The sequence below is a fragment of the Acromyrmex echinatior genome, chromosome 3, assembly GCF_024713525.1.
Source record: "Acromyrmex echinatior isolate Ae372 chromosome 3, ASM2471352v2, whole genome shotgun sequence".
Lineage (NCBI taxonomy): Eukaryota > Metazoa > Arthropoda > Insecta > Hymenoptera > Formicidae > Acromyrmex > Acromyrmex echinatior.
In genome coordinates, this window is record NC_141854.1 from 22,072,648 (window position 1) to 22,090,308 (window position 17,661).

The 17,661-nt window shown below is 36.8% G+C and overlaps 1 protein-coding gene across 1 annotated transcript in view; it reads left to right on the forward strand.

Moving 5' to 3' along the window:
- The window catches only part of dpy (fibrillin-like protein dumpy), a 105,649-nt gene that overhangs the window by 12,058 nt on the left and 75,930 nt on the right, over window positions 1–17,661 (forward strand). Inside the window, exons 2-8 of the mRNA XM_087404432.1 lie at window positions 13,975–14,030; window positions 14,311–14,506; window positions 15,437–15,541; window positions 15,804–15,920; window positions 15,989–16,236; window positions 16,790–17,039; window positions 17,409–17,654. Coding sequence (XP_087260558.1) covers window positions 13,975–14,030; window positions 14,311–14,506; window positions 15,437–15,541; window positions 15,804–15,920; window positions 15,989–16,236; window positions 16,790–17,039; window positions 17,409–17,654 — 1,218 coding nt within the window. The remainder of the gene's footprint in view (window positions 1–13,974; window positions 14,031–14,310; window positions 14,507–15,436; window positions 15,542–15,803; window positions 15,921–15,988; window positions 16,237–16,789; window positions 17,040–17,408; window positions 17,655–17,661) is intronic.

Consider the following 17,661-nt stretch of genomic DNA (forward strand, 5'->3'; position numbering starts at 1 on the left):
TTCTGCGAGAAAACAATCTCTTCTATCACTGCTCTTCATTATGATCAGTAATTGTATACTCCCGAAGAGCTTCTGATCATATTCCCTTTCTTGCTTCCCTTTCAAGGGCATAAAAACTTAGTCGTACATTCGTCACGCATTGGTGGATAACTATAGGCCTTGGACAGACATAAACCTATGCTAGAGAAGCTTTGCTTCAGGAAAATGCATCTTCGAATGGAATTGCGCATCACTGATCTAATTGGATCTTAATCGAAGAACGTGTGTAACGCGCGCGATTTATAGTAATGTAAAGGACGCAATGATTCGCACCCGTGACACGTTGAATTAACGACAATTAATGTTAAATACAAATTACTCGAATAACTCGAATATTTTTTTCTATTTGTGCCACGATCAAGATACGTAAGATGTAAGAAAAAGAGGTATCAGATCGCGTGCAATTAAATATAATTTTTCCTTACTGTAACTTTATTTGTATAATTACGTTACAACAGGAGACGCGCACGAGCAGTCGCTTTTATAGGAACACCGTTGTAGGAAATGTTGTGATCTCGAGAAAAACGGACTATCGTGGATCGAAACAAATTAGCAGCAATTTGTAAATACTCGATATGCCGGATTAGCATGCGAGGGATGTAAGTAGCAATTTCAGTTTTCCAATGTAGAAAGACTCCTTCTGTGATGACGAGAAAGACTTCTCGTCTTGGGAAAAGTATCCGACACCACTTCCCTCCAGCAGCAAAGTCACTGCTTGTCAAGGGAGTTGGAGGAAGAGGCTCGGCATTACGTAACACCTTACAAGTACGCTCTTCCGTTCCCGAGGATTTATTGCGAATTCCGCGACTCGTCGATCGACGCCAGATTTTATATCGCTGTCGATGCAGTTGATGATGATTACGGAAAGGTTGTGTAATTTATCTCAAGTACGTGCGATGCGCGCAGCATTTGCATAAGGCCGATCAATAAGACTCGCGATAACTCGTTGCGTATTATTCGCAAATCACGTTCATCCGAGTCATCGCGTGATGATGTGTACGCACACGATGCATTGTGGAAATGGTAAAGCAGCGATTTCCGCAAAGTACGCGTGTGATAATGATGAAAATAAATAAACGTATTTGCATTTGAACGACTGCTCGGCCGCAGACATCCGCATAATTAATCATTATCCCGATATCCTAACTGTAAATACTCGTTCATTTGCGATTTGAGAGATTCTTGAAATCCCGAATTATTCAGATTTTATGCGTCCATCCATTGTGCAGCGATACTTCCAAAGCTGCGCTATATTTTACTTTTGCTTATATTTTACTTCCTCTTAAGACTAAAATATTCAATCATTAAAGCAAATTTATAAAAATAATAAAGAAATTCGTAAAAATTTAAAAAAGTTAATTTAAAAAAACAAAGAAGGAGATAATATGTTTATAAACTCAATGAATGAAATATAAATAATGATGTATTAAAAAATAATACTAAATACAGAGAGAGAGAAAGAGAGAAAGAGAATGAATACATTTTCCATTATCTAAAAAACGCGGTAGAGCGAATCGTAGGAATTTAACCGCACGTTCTTCATTTGCTGACGGGACTCCCTGTAAAAATATCGTGGGCTGGATCGCGGGAACAATCCCGGCTTCCGGATCGCCCGTCTATTAATCCCGCGATATTAACGCACTCTCTCTTCGCGACAGGACAGCGCAATAAAAAAAAAGCGGACATGCAGAGTCGTGTAAGTGCTATAGGTAACTCGCGATTCGCGACGCTGTAACACCACGATGTAATTCCCCGCGATAATATTTCCATGCGTCTCTCCGAACGTGCTCTAGCACGCGTAGATTCTCCTCTCTCGACCTTCCACCCCTTAACGGTTACGACGCAATTATTTCAGCTTCGAGGTGACGGTGTCGGAGAGGGTCACGGCGCAAATTACTTTTCGCGAGTCTTTTCCGGAGTTTCGAGACGAAACGAGCCGTGGCGCGCGCAATACGTTGCTGCGTATACTTACTCTTCATTATACGGATAATTTGATTATTGTTTCATTGACTACAGCCGTCACGCTTCTGCCGATAATGATCACCGCGGTGACGGTCGCGAAGGCAGGCGACGACAATTCCTTCCGCTAGCCTTGTCTATGACTGGCTTGGCTTGCGACTCAGACACGTGAGTGACCCGACCCTGTAAAAGGTCTAAAGTGCTGCAAATGAGCGGAATATTAGATATTTTTCTAAATGTCTGTCTATTTCGAATGAGCATATTCGAAGACTCTTTTTACATTCATTTTGTACCATCACGTATATGTATATTTATTGGCCGACACCTACGGTCTCTTATAATACTGTAGACCTTGGAGTGTTTTTCAACAAAAGTAATCGAAGAGGATTTTACTTTATGTCTTTTCTTATATCAACTCTTGAATTATACATCTTCGTGTAGTAGTTAAAATTCATATCTTCGTTAATTTCGATTATTTAACATTTTCCAATAAGCATACATCTTATTTTTTGTCCTATCGTTGTTAAAAAGATATTAGTATAAATATGATTTATTTTATGAATTTTTTTTGCTGCACTAATCCATGATTAATTTCCTGCTTCTAAGTTAACTATTCTCTTATTTATTGTTCGAAGCCGATCAATGTGTTAAAGAGTGTACTTGCAATATTTCTTCATCTTGTATCAAGATTTAGCCGCTCAGCTCTTGGCGGAAGTACATCCTAGTTATAAAGTTAAATTACATCCTAATTTACACTATCTGTATGACGCTTAACGACATAGCGGGACAATCTATGTACATGTAAGATGTTACATTATTGTAGAGGATACGACAAATGACGTCTTCACTTCATCCGCTATCTTCATGTGGGATGGCCAATAATTTTCGTATCAAAGGACAAGATAGACGGAAACAGAGAGATAAAGAGAACATCCATCGCTGTTAAGTGTCATATTATAAGAGAGAAGAATCACGCTATTACGAGCTAAATCGCGAAAACTGGAAGTAAAATTGATAATCTGTATAGAGCTCTGTAAAGTTTTCAGACAAAAATTCTAAAAAAAAAAACAAATTCTTGTATCAACTTTTATCCATATTACTTTATATTTATATTAGGTTTTATACCCCTTTCAATATACGCAATAGAATAAAGTAGTAGGTGTCGCCGAAAATATCAAGATAATAATAATAATAAATTTGTGCATGTATAATGCATGCAGGCGCATTTGCGCATTCCTGTATAGTTCAGAAGACATCAATTTTTTTAACTGCTCAAATTATGTCTGACGCATCCAATTATTTCAGAAATCGTTTTTCAAAGTTTTCAAATAAAACACTGAACAAGTACTTTACAGTTTGGCTTGGCACAAATTTGCATGCACACACAGCCAGGACTGTCTCTCAGTTTTTGGTCAAACGATAGATCACAATGATCTACCCTCCGTAATTATCTGATCTGGCAGACTTTTTTTATTTCCCATGATAAAACTAGTGCTTAAAAAGAATCTTTTTGAAGACGTACCAGCGATCCAAGCTATAAACAGAGCGCGTCAGCTATTTCGAAAGAAAAATACTTTCTACAATAGCTTCTAATCATTGGACCGCGTTTCTATTGCGTTTATCGAAGAGAAGAGGAGATTATGTAGATGCCTAAATACGAATAAATCAAACTGATATCTGAGTTTGTTTTAGATGATTCTGATTTTTTTTTTAGAATTTTTGTTTAGAAATGTTTCAAACATATTGTGTATATACATACATACATTATACGTTTCATCTCGACGTATATCGATGGGAAATCAAAGTGTAACGGCTATCAATGTAGCGCTTCACCGATATACAACATTCCAAAACCGGGGAAAAATAGCTTACGATACATGCCGTTAAAACGGTGAATTTTCGTAACTGCGGCAATCAATTTGCCGACTCGTCACAATAGGTAACACGTGTTAGACGGCGCGCGGTAAGATTGCTGTAATTTACCGTTTCGCGCCAGTCATCTATAAAGGCGTGTATACGCGTTACTGCCAAACCAATAATAATACGTTATTTCCATGCTAGCTGTGTATGTTTAAGTCACCTCATCATTCGATGATAAATATGAGCGATCCTTTGGCACCGTATTCGTTTTCCGTGTATTTCCTTGATCGCATCACTGTTATTCACAAGACGATTCCCCTCGTGACTCACTTCCCTTTTAACTATTGCTTGGTATGTCTACAATAACATAACGTTTGTAATCAGTGCGAGAGAGGCAGTTATTGCTATAAACTGCGAAGTAATCTTGTTTCAATTTGAATCACGTCGAAGCTGTAAATAGAGTTTATTCCTTTAACATTGCGTGAATGGAACGTAATTGTATCTTATTCAGCTGAATCTTGATGACTTGCTAATTAATGTAATAAAAATATTATAACGAAAGCATTGCCTCAATACTTTTGATTTCGATGGAATTTTGCAGGATTCAATGCATTTCTTCTTTATGTGGTGCTTCTTTATACGAAGATCTTCATCTTCTTCTTCTTCTTCTTCTTCTTATTATTATTATTATTGATAGTGAATTCTGATTACAGTTTATCTAAGATCTAATTTGATCTCCGGTGTAGAAATTATAATATTTTATATCTTGAGTATATTCCAGCTTGTAAAAAATTTAAAAAATGACCACCTATAAGAGGAGCTCGACTGGGGATTATTATATAATAGACATTGATTATATCCTGCATGTCTCACGAGTGACGGTAAAATCACAACGATCGATTACGTGAGTCCCGCATCGAACGTCCCGCTTATACGAGCCTTAACTGGACATCGTGCGTCACTCGGTGAGTTCAATGCTTGCAACAGATCGCGCGAACAACCTCGTAGCCGATCCGCACTCCTGTCACCGGTCTTCCCATGTTTAGGGACAACACCCGTTAGCGCGTTGCATTGCGTGTACATATTATACGTGAGCGAAGAGAAATTTCTGCGACGAATCGATAGACTCTCCGATGTAAATGAGCTCTAAATTCCGCGTACCTTTTTCGCACGCTTTCTGCAAATGTAACGTTTCTAAAAACTTTCATTTCAACCACTGTTGAAAATAATTTTTCCAACGAGCGATTCTTCCAACGAGCTTCTTCCATTAAATGCGCTTAAATTTTAAAGAACCAGATCTTTTGAAAACATTTTACATGTATAAGAATTACGCACACATTAAATTATTGAGTAATTATTGATAATTTCAATTTAGAAAATGATAAAATCCATATATTCACGCATTAGCGTGCACGGTTCGTCGACGATTAATCATACGTATACGTCCGTTATATACTTCATTTCAACTCAACAATTCTCACACAAGCAAGATGATCCGTTTGCAGTCCACGTCGTCTGTGGGATTTCAGCGCGTGGGAAAAAAAAAGTACGCGGAGCAAATTGTTGTAGCTAATATGGCGATAGAAACGTCAATTATCATAAAAGCTTCAAGACAGTTCGCTCGGTATTAAATGAAGAGACTTCTCTGTTCAGTGGTAATCATTAACAACAAGCGACCTTGATGCGCTACATTTTGATTTGATCCGGATGCTCTATTTGTCGATTCATTAATCTTTATATAAACAATCAAGCTTATTACATTTTTCGCAAACAAAATTAACGTGTTTTTACGTATTTATTTAATTTGTATGTACATGTATACACATATTATATATTTGGGTATATATATTATATAATATTGTATTCAAGTTGTGTACAAGTATATATTTTAGTTTTTACTTATATGTTTTTTAATTATATGTTTAATATAAAAGTTTTTAGTATAATTGGTATTTTAGTTTTTTATATAATTAGTTTTTACAGTTTCATATTATTATAATTTTCATTTTATATTTTATTATATTATTTAATTTATATTATTATAATTTTTATGTGTTAAAAATGTTTGTCTTATAACTTTAAGAAGATTTAGATCAAACGGAAAACGCGAAACTTGCACACTTACAATTAGGTATAAGAATTATCTAAAGAATATTATTACGTGGCGCCACGATCATAACGAAGCACGTATTCTACCCAGGTAACCCAGGCCAGAAATTAATTATCCCGCGAAAACGTGCCGTTACGCGCAATATAACGCGAATCTTTTAATGAGGTTGGCGAAGCGAGAAACCTTGGCTGCCGGTCGCACGATTCTCGCGGATATAGCATTATGGATGCGCTCGTCGGATCCTATAACTTTTCCGCCTCTGCTTCCCGCATCATTTTACGCCTCTTTATTACGAACTTTTCACTGCTCAAAGAATAGAGAATTACAAACATTTTTCTGTAAAAGAAAGCGTATTGTTTATGAGAAGTTAATTTAAAGACGGATAAAATAATGAAAGATTTTAAAAAATTGATGCTTATATTATATATAAATAAGAATACCAATGTACTGCTTTATATATACAATACGGCGTTTAACGCCATATAGTTATATTTCTTAATATTATTTGCTATCATATTGTAAACATTAAAATTTAGAGTGACAGTTTTGCTAAGGACATACTTTGTTAAAAAATATGTGAAAGAATGTAAGGCTGTGGATATTCGGATAAAAACTCACGATTGTAACCTCAATGGTGAGAAGTGGCAATCCGTTACATACAGCAATAGATCTCCATACGGTACACGGCAATTTTGTCGCGAACCGTTAGAAAATCGGTTGATGTGGAGGCGGCTTTAAGTCGTGAACGTTCTTTTTTTAATCGCTGACACACTAATTTGCGAATTGTTAGGACAGCATCTTCGCCTCGTCCGCGATCTCTCTTACTTTTCCATTGACTCACGATGTGTAATCACGGATTTCTCGACTGCGATTAATTTATCGGGGACTCTTTCAACGAACAAACAGACCTTCACGAAACGAGACGTATATGTATGGTTGTGGGAGGTAATGCAAATGACAATCACGTAAGTATGCTTTTAGGGGTAAATATCGATGATTCGTACACGCGAATACGTGCATTGATAAAGATGTAAAGAGCAAAAATAAATATTGACACTATCGATCATTTAATGTGAATTTAATTTTTTTTTCATCATTCACAAATTTAATTCTCCTCTTCGATTTCCAATAATTCGGTAGTCTCCGTGATGTTTATTTCACTTGCGCCTTATTCTCATATTTCACGTGACTTGTAACTCGACCGTACTTCCTAGATTCGTGCACATAGTTACGTTGCAACAAGTTTTACTGTTAGACGATGCGTTTTATGATCGGAAGCTGTTGCAAATCGGCGAATCGTACTTGTAAATAAGCAAACGGGGAAAAATATAAAATATAACGGCTTCGTGCGCGAACGTCGTTATTGAGCGGTAACTTCGGGATGAGCGTTTTGCGCGCCACGCGAGGATTCTCTCGTCATGTGCGTGACGCCAAAGTTGAGTATGAAGAACATAATTATAATTTAACGCGTCAAATAAATTGAGGCGTTTACTGCTCAATGGCAGCTATTCAGTCAATTAGAAATGTTAAATGACGCTATCGCACTATTCCGTGAAGTTAATTATCATATCATTGGTCAATGCACCTATCATTATTTTACGCTAGTATAGACAACAATGTTATTAGATGACGAGCACCAATCTTATATTTTTCTATAGTAAACAGAAGCAATGCACAGTACGGCGTGCAATCTTTCACACGCAACGTACCATACTCGTAGAGGCTAATGGAATGTTTCGGCAAGAGTTGGTCGTTTAATCATCGTCCTTCGACCAAGGTCACCTTCTACATTAATTTACCTGACATAACATTGCGATAGATGTTTACATCTACCGCTGACGTAGATATTAGATCACGTGTGATTATCAACGTTTCTACAAGTGTTTTCCATATTTTCCATATAGCCAAGTAAGACGTACGTTAACTGTTTCTCTAACGACGAGCCATAAATTACGATCAGACAACTGCAAAAACGTGAGTCATATTCATTTAAGGCTAATTAATCAGAGTTTATTATGTGCGAATCTAATCCTGTTATACCTACAGTAATCGTCTTTGACTCGATCTCAGAAATTATCATTTTTATTGAAACTTGTCGGCGCTATTGTTCGTATGCAAGCGCCATATACATATGTTGAAATCGATTCGGCGATTAAACGAGGTCTACACTCGTTCGGCCTTACGCCTGTGCATTTGTAGAGTAACTTAAAGAACTTTCACTTTGCCGCAGAATAATTCTGTCTCGCTTGGCTCGCCGCTCTCTTGTTGCTCTGCAGTGGGCGTAAGTTTTAGGGCTAAATCGCTGTTTGCTTTGTACTTTGTTGATTCATGCCGGATGTTGCCTCAGGCAAGCGCGATCAACGTTCGATCGTGGCTAGAATTCGGATTTCCTAATAGGATGCGCCGTCAAGTCGAGGCTGTCCGATTCCTCTTACGAGTCAAATGATATTACCTGATCACATTCGTCTCTATAATATTACGTTTCATATCTATAAGTTCTTAAAGTTATCACAAGATATGCTATGTAAAAATAATTTTTTGTAGAGATTTTTTAATTTTATAATTATTTTAATATTATAATTATTTTAAAGCGCACGTAATATCAATTATTATTAATGTTTTATAAAATGTTATGATTTTGTAATCAGATAAATGTACTTTTACATTTAAATTCGAAATTTTAGCAAAAAAGAAAATAATTAAAAAAATTATTTTATTTCAATATTGATTATTTTTAATATTATTTAGCAAAATCACTAGTTTCATATTACAAATTTATTTACATCTACTAGTTGTGTTATTTTATTAAATTTGATTGAATATTATCGTTTCTGTATAACGCGCATTATTATGGAAATATTCAATATGAATTGTCAGTACCATATCATTGCATAACTTCGAATGAAGATTTATTCGAAACAGTCGGCGGATAATAGCGATCAAAGGGTAATACAGCTTGAATTGCATCGGAGTTGATAGATACGATGTAGAGAGTTCTCCATAAAACATTTCCTTTATGTCAAAGTTTAAACGCCGCCTGTATCCGACTCATTACGTTACGCCGATCATTTTATCGGCGATTCTGGCGATGATGCGTGATAAAATTGTATTTTAATGCTCGTCCCATAGGCATCGTCTATCATTTAACACAATTGGCGATTGTCTGCGTTGGTCCGCAACATGGTCGAAGAAATCATAGTCTACACGGATATTAAATTTCTTCCGTGCGCTCAAGGATCGCTACAAAATGAAAATAATTAGTTTACGGCGGCAGAACAGAAGATGATTTTCCAAACCATTTCGTCGTTTGCTTTATGAAATTCTGTACGTCGTTGCTTCGCTTCTCGCAGAAGATTTTTTTTCTTTCTCCTATCTTCTATGGAAATCATTACCTGAAATTATAGATCTGGAAAGTTTTATATGTCAATTTTCTAGACAAACTCGATTATAGGTATGTACTCTCGCGATAAGTATAAGTTGTACTTTTGTATTGCGTATATGAACGCAAACGCAGATTTCGGCAAATATGACGAGGAGAAAGCATCTTTGCATATTTTTAATTGTGCCTCTTTATAATTGCATACACACACACACACACATATATATATATAAATAAATATTCATATATGCGTGCACGTGATGCATCTTGACACACATATGGATTTGCGAAACGAAAGGAAGATGCTAGATAATTAGAACGCTGCGGGAATGCTGCATCGTTCCTTTATTTCGTTACCTTCCATTGTCAGTTTCCTTGTAATTAAATCATTCGTATTCATTAAATCAATTACTCTATTGCGATAAGTATCAGAACTTAATAGCATATTTCCGTTATTTTTTAAGGTGTGTAAATTCATTTCTTTGATGTTTTCAGAAATAAGGATTAACTTCATATATCGGCGCGTAATAAAGAGAACGCATTCAAACAAAAGGAACTTAGTTTGCATTACTTTACTGAGGAATTACGCAAGCGTGTAAAGAGACTCGTGCGTGAAATCAGCACTGCACGTAGGAAGACTTAGCACGACGGTTATGCAATTAAATGGTCGACAGTGGGTGCTAAATATGCAAATTCGTTCGCTGGTGACATTACGAAGCTGTAAATGTCTGTCGTTAAAGGATTGGCATCGCGATTAGTTCGAGGCATCATGCAAACTAATTTAATCTATGAAATAAAATGAAACGCTGTCTGTGCAACTTGTTACTCTATGATGTGAAAAGACCAATTTCTATAAAATGTAATTTTTCAATGATTTTATGCTTAAAATAGGCAATATAATAAGATATTGTATACTTATTTGTCTTATATCGAGCAATATTTCTCAATCTCTATAATGTGTGTGTGTTCGTCGTTTATAATATAAAAGTTATGAATACTTTGGCATGCAAATAAGAGACACTCTTCTTAGTCCTCTTAATTTGGTTTTGTCGTTTTGTCGTTGGGGACCATCAAGAGAAAGTGCGTGAATTTTGATGCCGTCTGTATATATTGGGTTAATAATTTTTGTGAATAACGCCGAGCAATTTTTAAGCAATTTTAAGCATTTACAAGCATGTGCTAAACAGCTGTTAATGAATAATTTTACTATTTCTATGAACGTTTGACGCATTGGAATATTTTCAATGTGTCAGCTATAAGACTTTGAAGTCTCTTTCTTTTTCGCGTACGTGGGATGTACCTCTGGCCCCGAACACACGCAAAAGAATAATCTTTACAGGCCCAAGATGTTCTCTAGTCACTTATAGACACTTTCACGGGGCCGACAAACATGCTGTATCTGACCTGCAAGCTTCCATAAACTGAGAGCCTTGTGGGCGAGGTAGTATAATAAAGAAGAAATCCATGAAGCCGATGACTCGCGAACCGGAGTCGTTATTAACCTGGAATATCTATTTGGGTGGAGCTGATAATTAAGTCGATTCGTGATTATTTAATGCAGCGAGTGATGTCATTGAAATAAAACTTTCATATAGGATATATATATATATATCCTATATGACAGTTTTATATATATATATATATATATATATTGCAGTTTGCCTGATTTAGAAGCCCGTCACTGTTTGACATTTAAATATATTATTTAACTAACTAAGATGTACTATTAATTAAAAATACAAATACAATATTGAATAATAAAAAAAATATTGATTACATAATAAAATATAAAATAATATTTAAAAAATAATATAGATTACATTTGAAAAATTAATGTATTTTGACATCAGAAAATAGCTTCTTAAACTAGAAGTTGTGCGTGTTAATTTGTTTTGTTTTAACCGATGACACAGTCGCTACTGCCAACATTTGTATCATAATATCGCGCGTAGGTGTTTCACATAAACACACATTGTTATATTACTCATGTAAATATACAGATGCAAAATTGAAGTATACAATCGCGTGGCTGAATTATGACCGAGAGCTACCGACTAGTTTGCAAGATTGCGACACGCAGATATGCTAAAGAGGCACCGACAAAAACTGATGTAACTATGTCAATCGCTCGCGGCTGAAAAATCGATGTCAGAGCCCAAGAACGATCGCGATGCAGCTTCGCGTTTCTATCAGATTTTGTCTACGCTTTAAATTACAAATAAAATAAATTTGTACCTACAATAGTTTAATTACCTTCTCATGAAGAAGCAATTTATTATTGAGTCATTATGCAAAAATATTTTTAAATGTTATTATCTTGTTTGATTTGGTTTTGGTTTGTCCTTGTTACACAAGGACATATTAACTAATAAAATTATCAATTGATTTTATAAAATAAATAAATGTTAATCATAGTAAATAATTAACTTGTTAGAGATTGACCACAAATAAACACGTTTTTTGATGCGTTTTTTGATGCGTATGTCTGAGGTGCGAATCGTTATATAATCACTTTGCTTTCGTAACGTTCTCGGAATACTATTGAAGTTACAAAATCTGTGTAAAAATTGAAACATATTCAAACACTACATTACATTGAATTATACATTGTTTATTATAAACATTTTTTATAAAATTAAAAAAAAAAGATAAACACGATTTGTTTTACGTATAAATGATTATTACATTTTAATGAGAGAGAGAACCGACGTCTAATTATTATATCAACTTTTTTTAAGTTTCTGAGAATTTTATTTTTCATAAAAAATTAAACAGTTAACGTATACATCCAAGTCCTAGATTTGTGAGACCTTGATCATACTTGATATATACTGCGGAAGTAAAACCGGATCTAAAAATATGCCTGCGCGATGGGGTGGCCGGCTTCCGTGACAAAATTAAAATAAGGGAACTCTCGTGGGCTGGTCGGGCCGCAACCCGCAACCCGCAACCCGCGCGCAGCTGCGAGTTTATATACATATCTCGACGAGTTGGGGGTACGGCCGAAGGCGGTGGCGCGGAGGGGCGACTCGGAGACGATGCGATGCAAGATGGTTGGGAGGAAAGGAGGGCTACAGGTGCATCGCACTCGCACGCCCTCCTTTATTACGCGTTCCTTCGCTTCTTCCCTCCTCTCCCATCCTCCCTAGTTCCCTCGTTCCCCTTCGCACTTTCCGCTTCTCTTCTTCCTCTTCATCCGACTTGGCGAACGCACGTCCTTCCTTCCCTTCTCCCTTCCACCCTCCGGTCCTCCTTATGAGCTTGGCCGCGTGTGCAGTCGTTAACATTTCACCGCGCCAGGTTGATCGCCGCGGCTCTAACTTATTGTGCGATTCGCTGCGTCTCGAGACTCGAATCTCGAGACGAGAAAGAATAAGAAAGAAGCCTGCGGGCCCAGAATGAAGAAACGCTTTTGCGTACGGGGATGCTATCTCGCGAAAATTGCGTTTACAGTTGGACGTCTGCCGGCGGAATTGCGAAGGAGAAGGGCGATAAACAGGAAATTGTTACCGCGGCTTCATCGCGAGCAACTCAACGATTTAGATTTCCGCGTCTTTGAAACGAATTCCGTTGGACAAGTCCGGTCGCTATCAAGCATGTATTTTCTCACTATGTCGAGTCGAACGCGTCACGAATTCTGTGGATCGACGAAACGCACTTGAGGCCGATTTAGTGCCGATGTAAGCTTCGCTATAACAGAAATCTGATCTCAGACTTAATGATGCGTAATATTGAAAAAAATAATCACAAATAATGACTTGTATAATGACTTGTAAAACATTAATAGCTTATCATTGATGAAAAAATTTATTTTACATTTGTCATCGATAACTTTATTGATGCCATGTCATTACAGTTATTCTGCAGTGATTTGCAAATGTTTTACTTATATCTGTCGTGTTGAACCGTCTCCTACTTAAGATATCTAGTACGTTGAAGGACAAAGTCAATGCTTCTATGCATTACGTGGCCTACATGTTGGGGTTGATAGATCAACCGACTTCCCTGGTCGCACATTCGTGAATTAGCCACACATTGGAGCGGCTGGCACGGAGTGGAGGCTTGTTCGTCGAACAGGTGTTCGACCGGTGTAGGTTTATCCGTTGTGACTGAAAAATGGTCGATAGTTTCTTGCGGTTTTATATTCACGCTTGATTTTCCGACGATTTCCTGCAACCATGGTGCTTTCCACGTGATTTATACGCCGTGAACATCGTGAGGAACATTCGAGTGCCCCTCTCTCTCTCTCTCTCTCTCTCTCTCTCTCTAACGCTCTCTTTTCCTCTCGCCTCCGGTTGGCGCGATCATGAAAAATTGTTCCTAGGGTGCAGCAAAGTGGTACCGTTTTTGCGAAACCACTTGTGAATTCGCGATGATGCAATTACCACTGGTGATTCCCGTATGAAGTCATCGTCGTCGTTGTGTTACGCGCATGTTTAGGAATCTATATTTAAATTTCTTCCGCAACACGTTCTTCGCGGAAGAATGATAAACATTGTTATGCGCATCCAGTCACCACTAAAAATCGTGCATTAATAATAAATTAAAATCACGCGTCTATACACATATTGCGTGGACAATATCTATAGAATATGACTAATTTTGGTACGATTTAATCTTTTTACAGCAAAGATGAAACGTCTTTGGCCGTTGCTGACGTGGATACTTCTATCTTCGTATCCGGTAAGAAGGCATTTCTTAAAAAATTTCAATTCTTTCGCGGGTAAAGAGAGTAATTAATTCTTGTTTTTCTCTCTCCCATTCGATTTACAATTGGAAGACCGTTAATTAAATTCAACGATACACGTTTTTTATAAAAAAAAAAAAATTAAACTTAATTTAAACTTAAATTAAAATGTCAGAAAGTACAAAAATGTAATTGGTAAATGATAAATAAGATTGATAGATAATTCAAATATATTGATAACATCCAACTAATAAAATCTATCTCGTGATTTTTTAGGCCGAATCTCGTAAAGGACTCGGCCATGGATCGAAGCGAGAAGTATTCTTCCTGAACCTCGAGGACGGCTACTTTGGCTGTCAAGTGAACGAGTCGACGGACGTCCTTCAGTTGCTCGAACTTTCAAAGCTCTGTGACCATCGCGTCGACTGCTACCAAGGCGTGGACGAGCAGCGCAACAAGTTAAAGTGCACAGGTGAGCTACCTGACAAAAGAAGATCCTGACATATCCTCTCGAAATAACTCGTCCGGAGATTACCCAGGGTAACCCTGCGGTGAAGCGATTGTGTATCTCACGGTGACAGGAAAGGGTGATGTCGCACGACATTCACGATATACTGTCGTCAACATTTCCGTTGTTTCTTCACGTCATGCCATCATTCTCGATGTCATTACAGTCTCTAAGTAATTTTCCTTCTCGCATCGTATATATACATAAACCGCAAGAACGTGTTAAGCATCTCACGTCTCGTCAGGTCAATTAAGAGGAATCTCTTCTCGCGTCATTATTTCATATTGTACCGAGTCACGCCTACGAGTTGTAATTAGCCGCGGAATTTTATTCTCATTTTCCATGAATGTTATCTTCCCGGTGGGACCATAATTGACGTTGCTGAGCTGTCGATGAGCTAGTGGATCACGTTACTCGAATCTACCGAACGTATACCGTGGCTTCACGGCTTGTGAGAAAAACTTCGATGTTCGACCGACGATTAGGTCTGGCGAGAGAAAATTGCGCGATTAGCCGATGGCTGTATAGTATAGTCGCAATTTATCCGCCCCTTTTTCTCGGATAATCTTACTTAATGGCCAACAAAAATGGCTCGTGCCTCTCGTACAGGATATTTCTAAATCAGTATATCCTTTAACGCTGTTTCTAACGGATGAAATCATTAATTATTTATATCTACGTAAATAATTTTTTATTTGCACATTAAGAAAGATAAAAATACTTTGTATTTATTAATATTTTAATATAATTGATACTTTAATTTGAAAAAGATATATGTAGATTATCCATACACTTATATCATAACAATAAATGTTTATCAAGCTATGCATATATTTTTTTAGTGAAATATAATATTATTAGTTTATTCGAATTTTTGCTAAAAAAATCTTGCAGACGATTGTACAAAAGAAGACGGCACTAAATGTCAAAATGGTGTCTGTCTGGATTCGGTCTGTCACTGCAACGATGGATTCGGAGGATGTAACTGTCAAGTTCCAGGTTTGTGCAAATATTTATGTTATTATATTATTATATTATATTTAGTAAATGAAATTTTCTTATCAAATATTCATTTAATATACACATATATTTTCTACTACATGCAAATCGTTTAATCGGATTAATTCGATGCAAGTATATTACCTATATATATTTATATTTTTCTACTCTTTTAAATCTACAATATATATATATATATATATATATAAGGAATAATTTACAATAATATATAATAAAACTGAATTAAAATTAAAATTTACAGATGAGAACGAGTGTAAATATCGACCCTGTGATATATTTGCCCACTGTACAAATACTCTTGGCAGTTTTCAATGTTCCTGCTTTCCCGGATACCAAGGCGATGGCTTTCATTGCGAGGGTAATTATCCTGTTCTTCGAACACCCGGCTGTGCATCCGTTTCATTATTAACGATATTATATCTTTAGATATCAACGAATGTGACGATCCAGCGATTGCTAGGCGTTGCGTCGAGAATGCCGAGTGTTGTAATCTACCCTCGAACTTCTTGTGTCAATGCAAATCTGGCTACATCGGCAATGGTGAGGTGCATTGCGAGGATGTGAACGAATGTACGATACCAGGTGCATGTGGCGACAATACTGTGTGCCACAACATACCTGGTAATTACACCTGCACGTGTCAAGACGGATTTACGGGAGACCCGTTCAACAGTGTGAGTACATCGGCGAGATCAGGGATGCGTAGTCAACAAAAAGGATAAGTTGGAGATTAAAGTGGATAATAACATGCCTGCGAGTCAATTGCCTTATCGTAGTATTTTTTTTCGGATATTTATATGACGATGAGGATATTAATCTTAATAATTATCGTTTATTTAAAATGATGGGCTTCTGGAGGATGCGGGCTAATCATGATGTAGATATATTGACAAATTCCGATTTGAAATATTTATATTATAAATAATTCCGATAGTGAAGTACGATAAACGACGATTTCGATATTTATTCTGTCTATAATTTACTTTAAAGCAAAAACATGCGTATATCTCAGTTAAAATTTTTATAAATTTTATATTTAAAAAATACGAATTTACTGAATAAAATATAAATGTTTTATCAATATAATATAAAATATATATAAATTCATACACATATTAGAAAATATAACATATTAGAAAATGTTATTAAATTTTAAACAACGCGTAATTAGAAATATGTGTAACCATGAATTTATTTATTAAATTTATGGAATTTAAATTTATCTAGTGTATCGATATTGACGAATGCAAATACGAGGGTGCTTGCGGAAGAGGTGCGCTATGCGTGAATGTACCAGGCGCGCATAAGTGCGAATGTCCCGACGGATACGACGGAAGTCCTGAGGAGGAGTGCAGGGATGTCGACGAATGCTTGAGAAGTCCTTGCGGACGTTCCGCTCTATGTACGAACGTACATGGTAGCTTCCGATGTTCTTGTCCCGATGGAATGGATGGTGATCCGATGACAGGCTGCCACGGTAAGACTTAAGAATATTTACAATTAGCTTATTACGAGTGGTAAGTAAAACGCAGAATGCCTTATAGCGCGGGAAAATTAAAATATGTTAAATGTTATATGTATATGTGTGTGTAATTAATTATCATGCTTTAATAACATAACATTGTTCGTAATCATGATGTAGATTGATATAACAATTGCATCTTAACAAAATGTTGACAAAGAATTTATTTCAATTAAGAAATTCATTAGTGAAAACTAGATCCCAATATTGATGGCATTGTTGATCTATGTGTGATACGTGACAACTGAAAACCGTTTGAACCGGTTGAACAAATATCCACGGTCGCACGTCTAACAATGACTACTAACTGACCATCACCGGCAGATATGAACGAGTGCGAGGAAAGTTCGCCCTGTGGTGCGGAATCGGAATGTGTAAACACCGAGGGTAGCTACGAATGTAGATGCCATATCGGTTACCGGATGGATCCCGCGCACGGTTGCGTCGACGTGAACGAGTGCATCGGTGGAGACGCTTGTGCGGCCAACGCGAGGTGTATCAATGTCCCGGGCTCATACAAATGCATTTGTCCCCCGGGTTTCGTCGGTCAGGGACTAACCCGCTGCGAAAGTCAGTC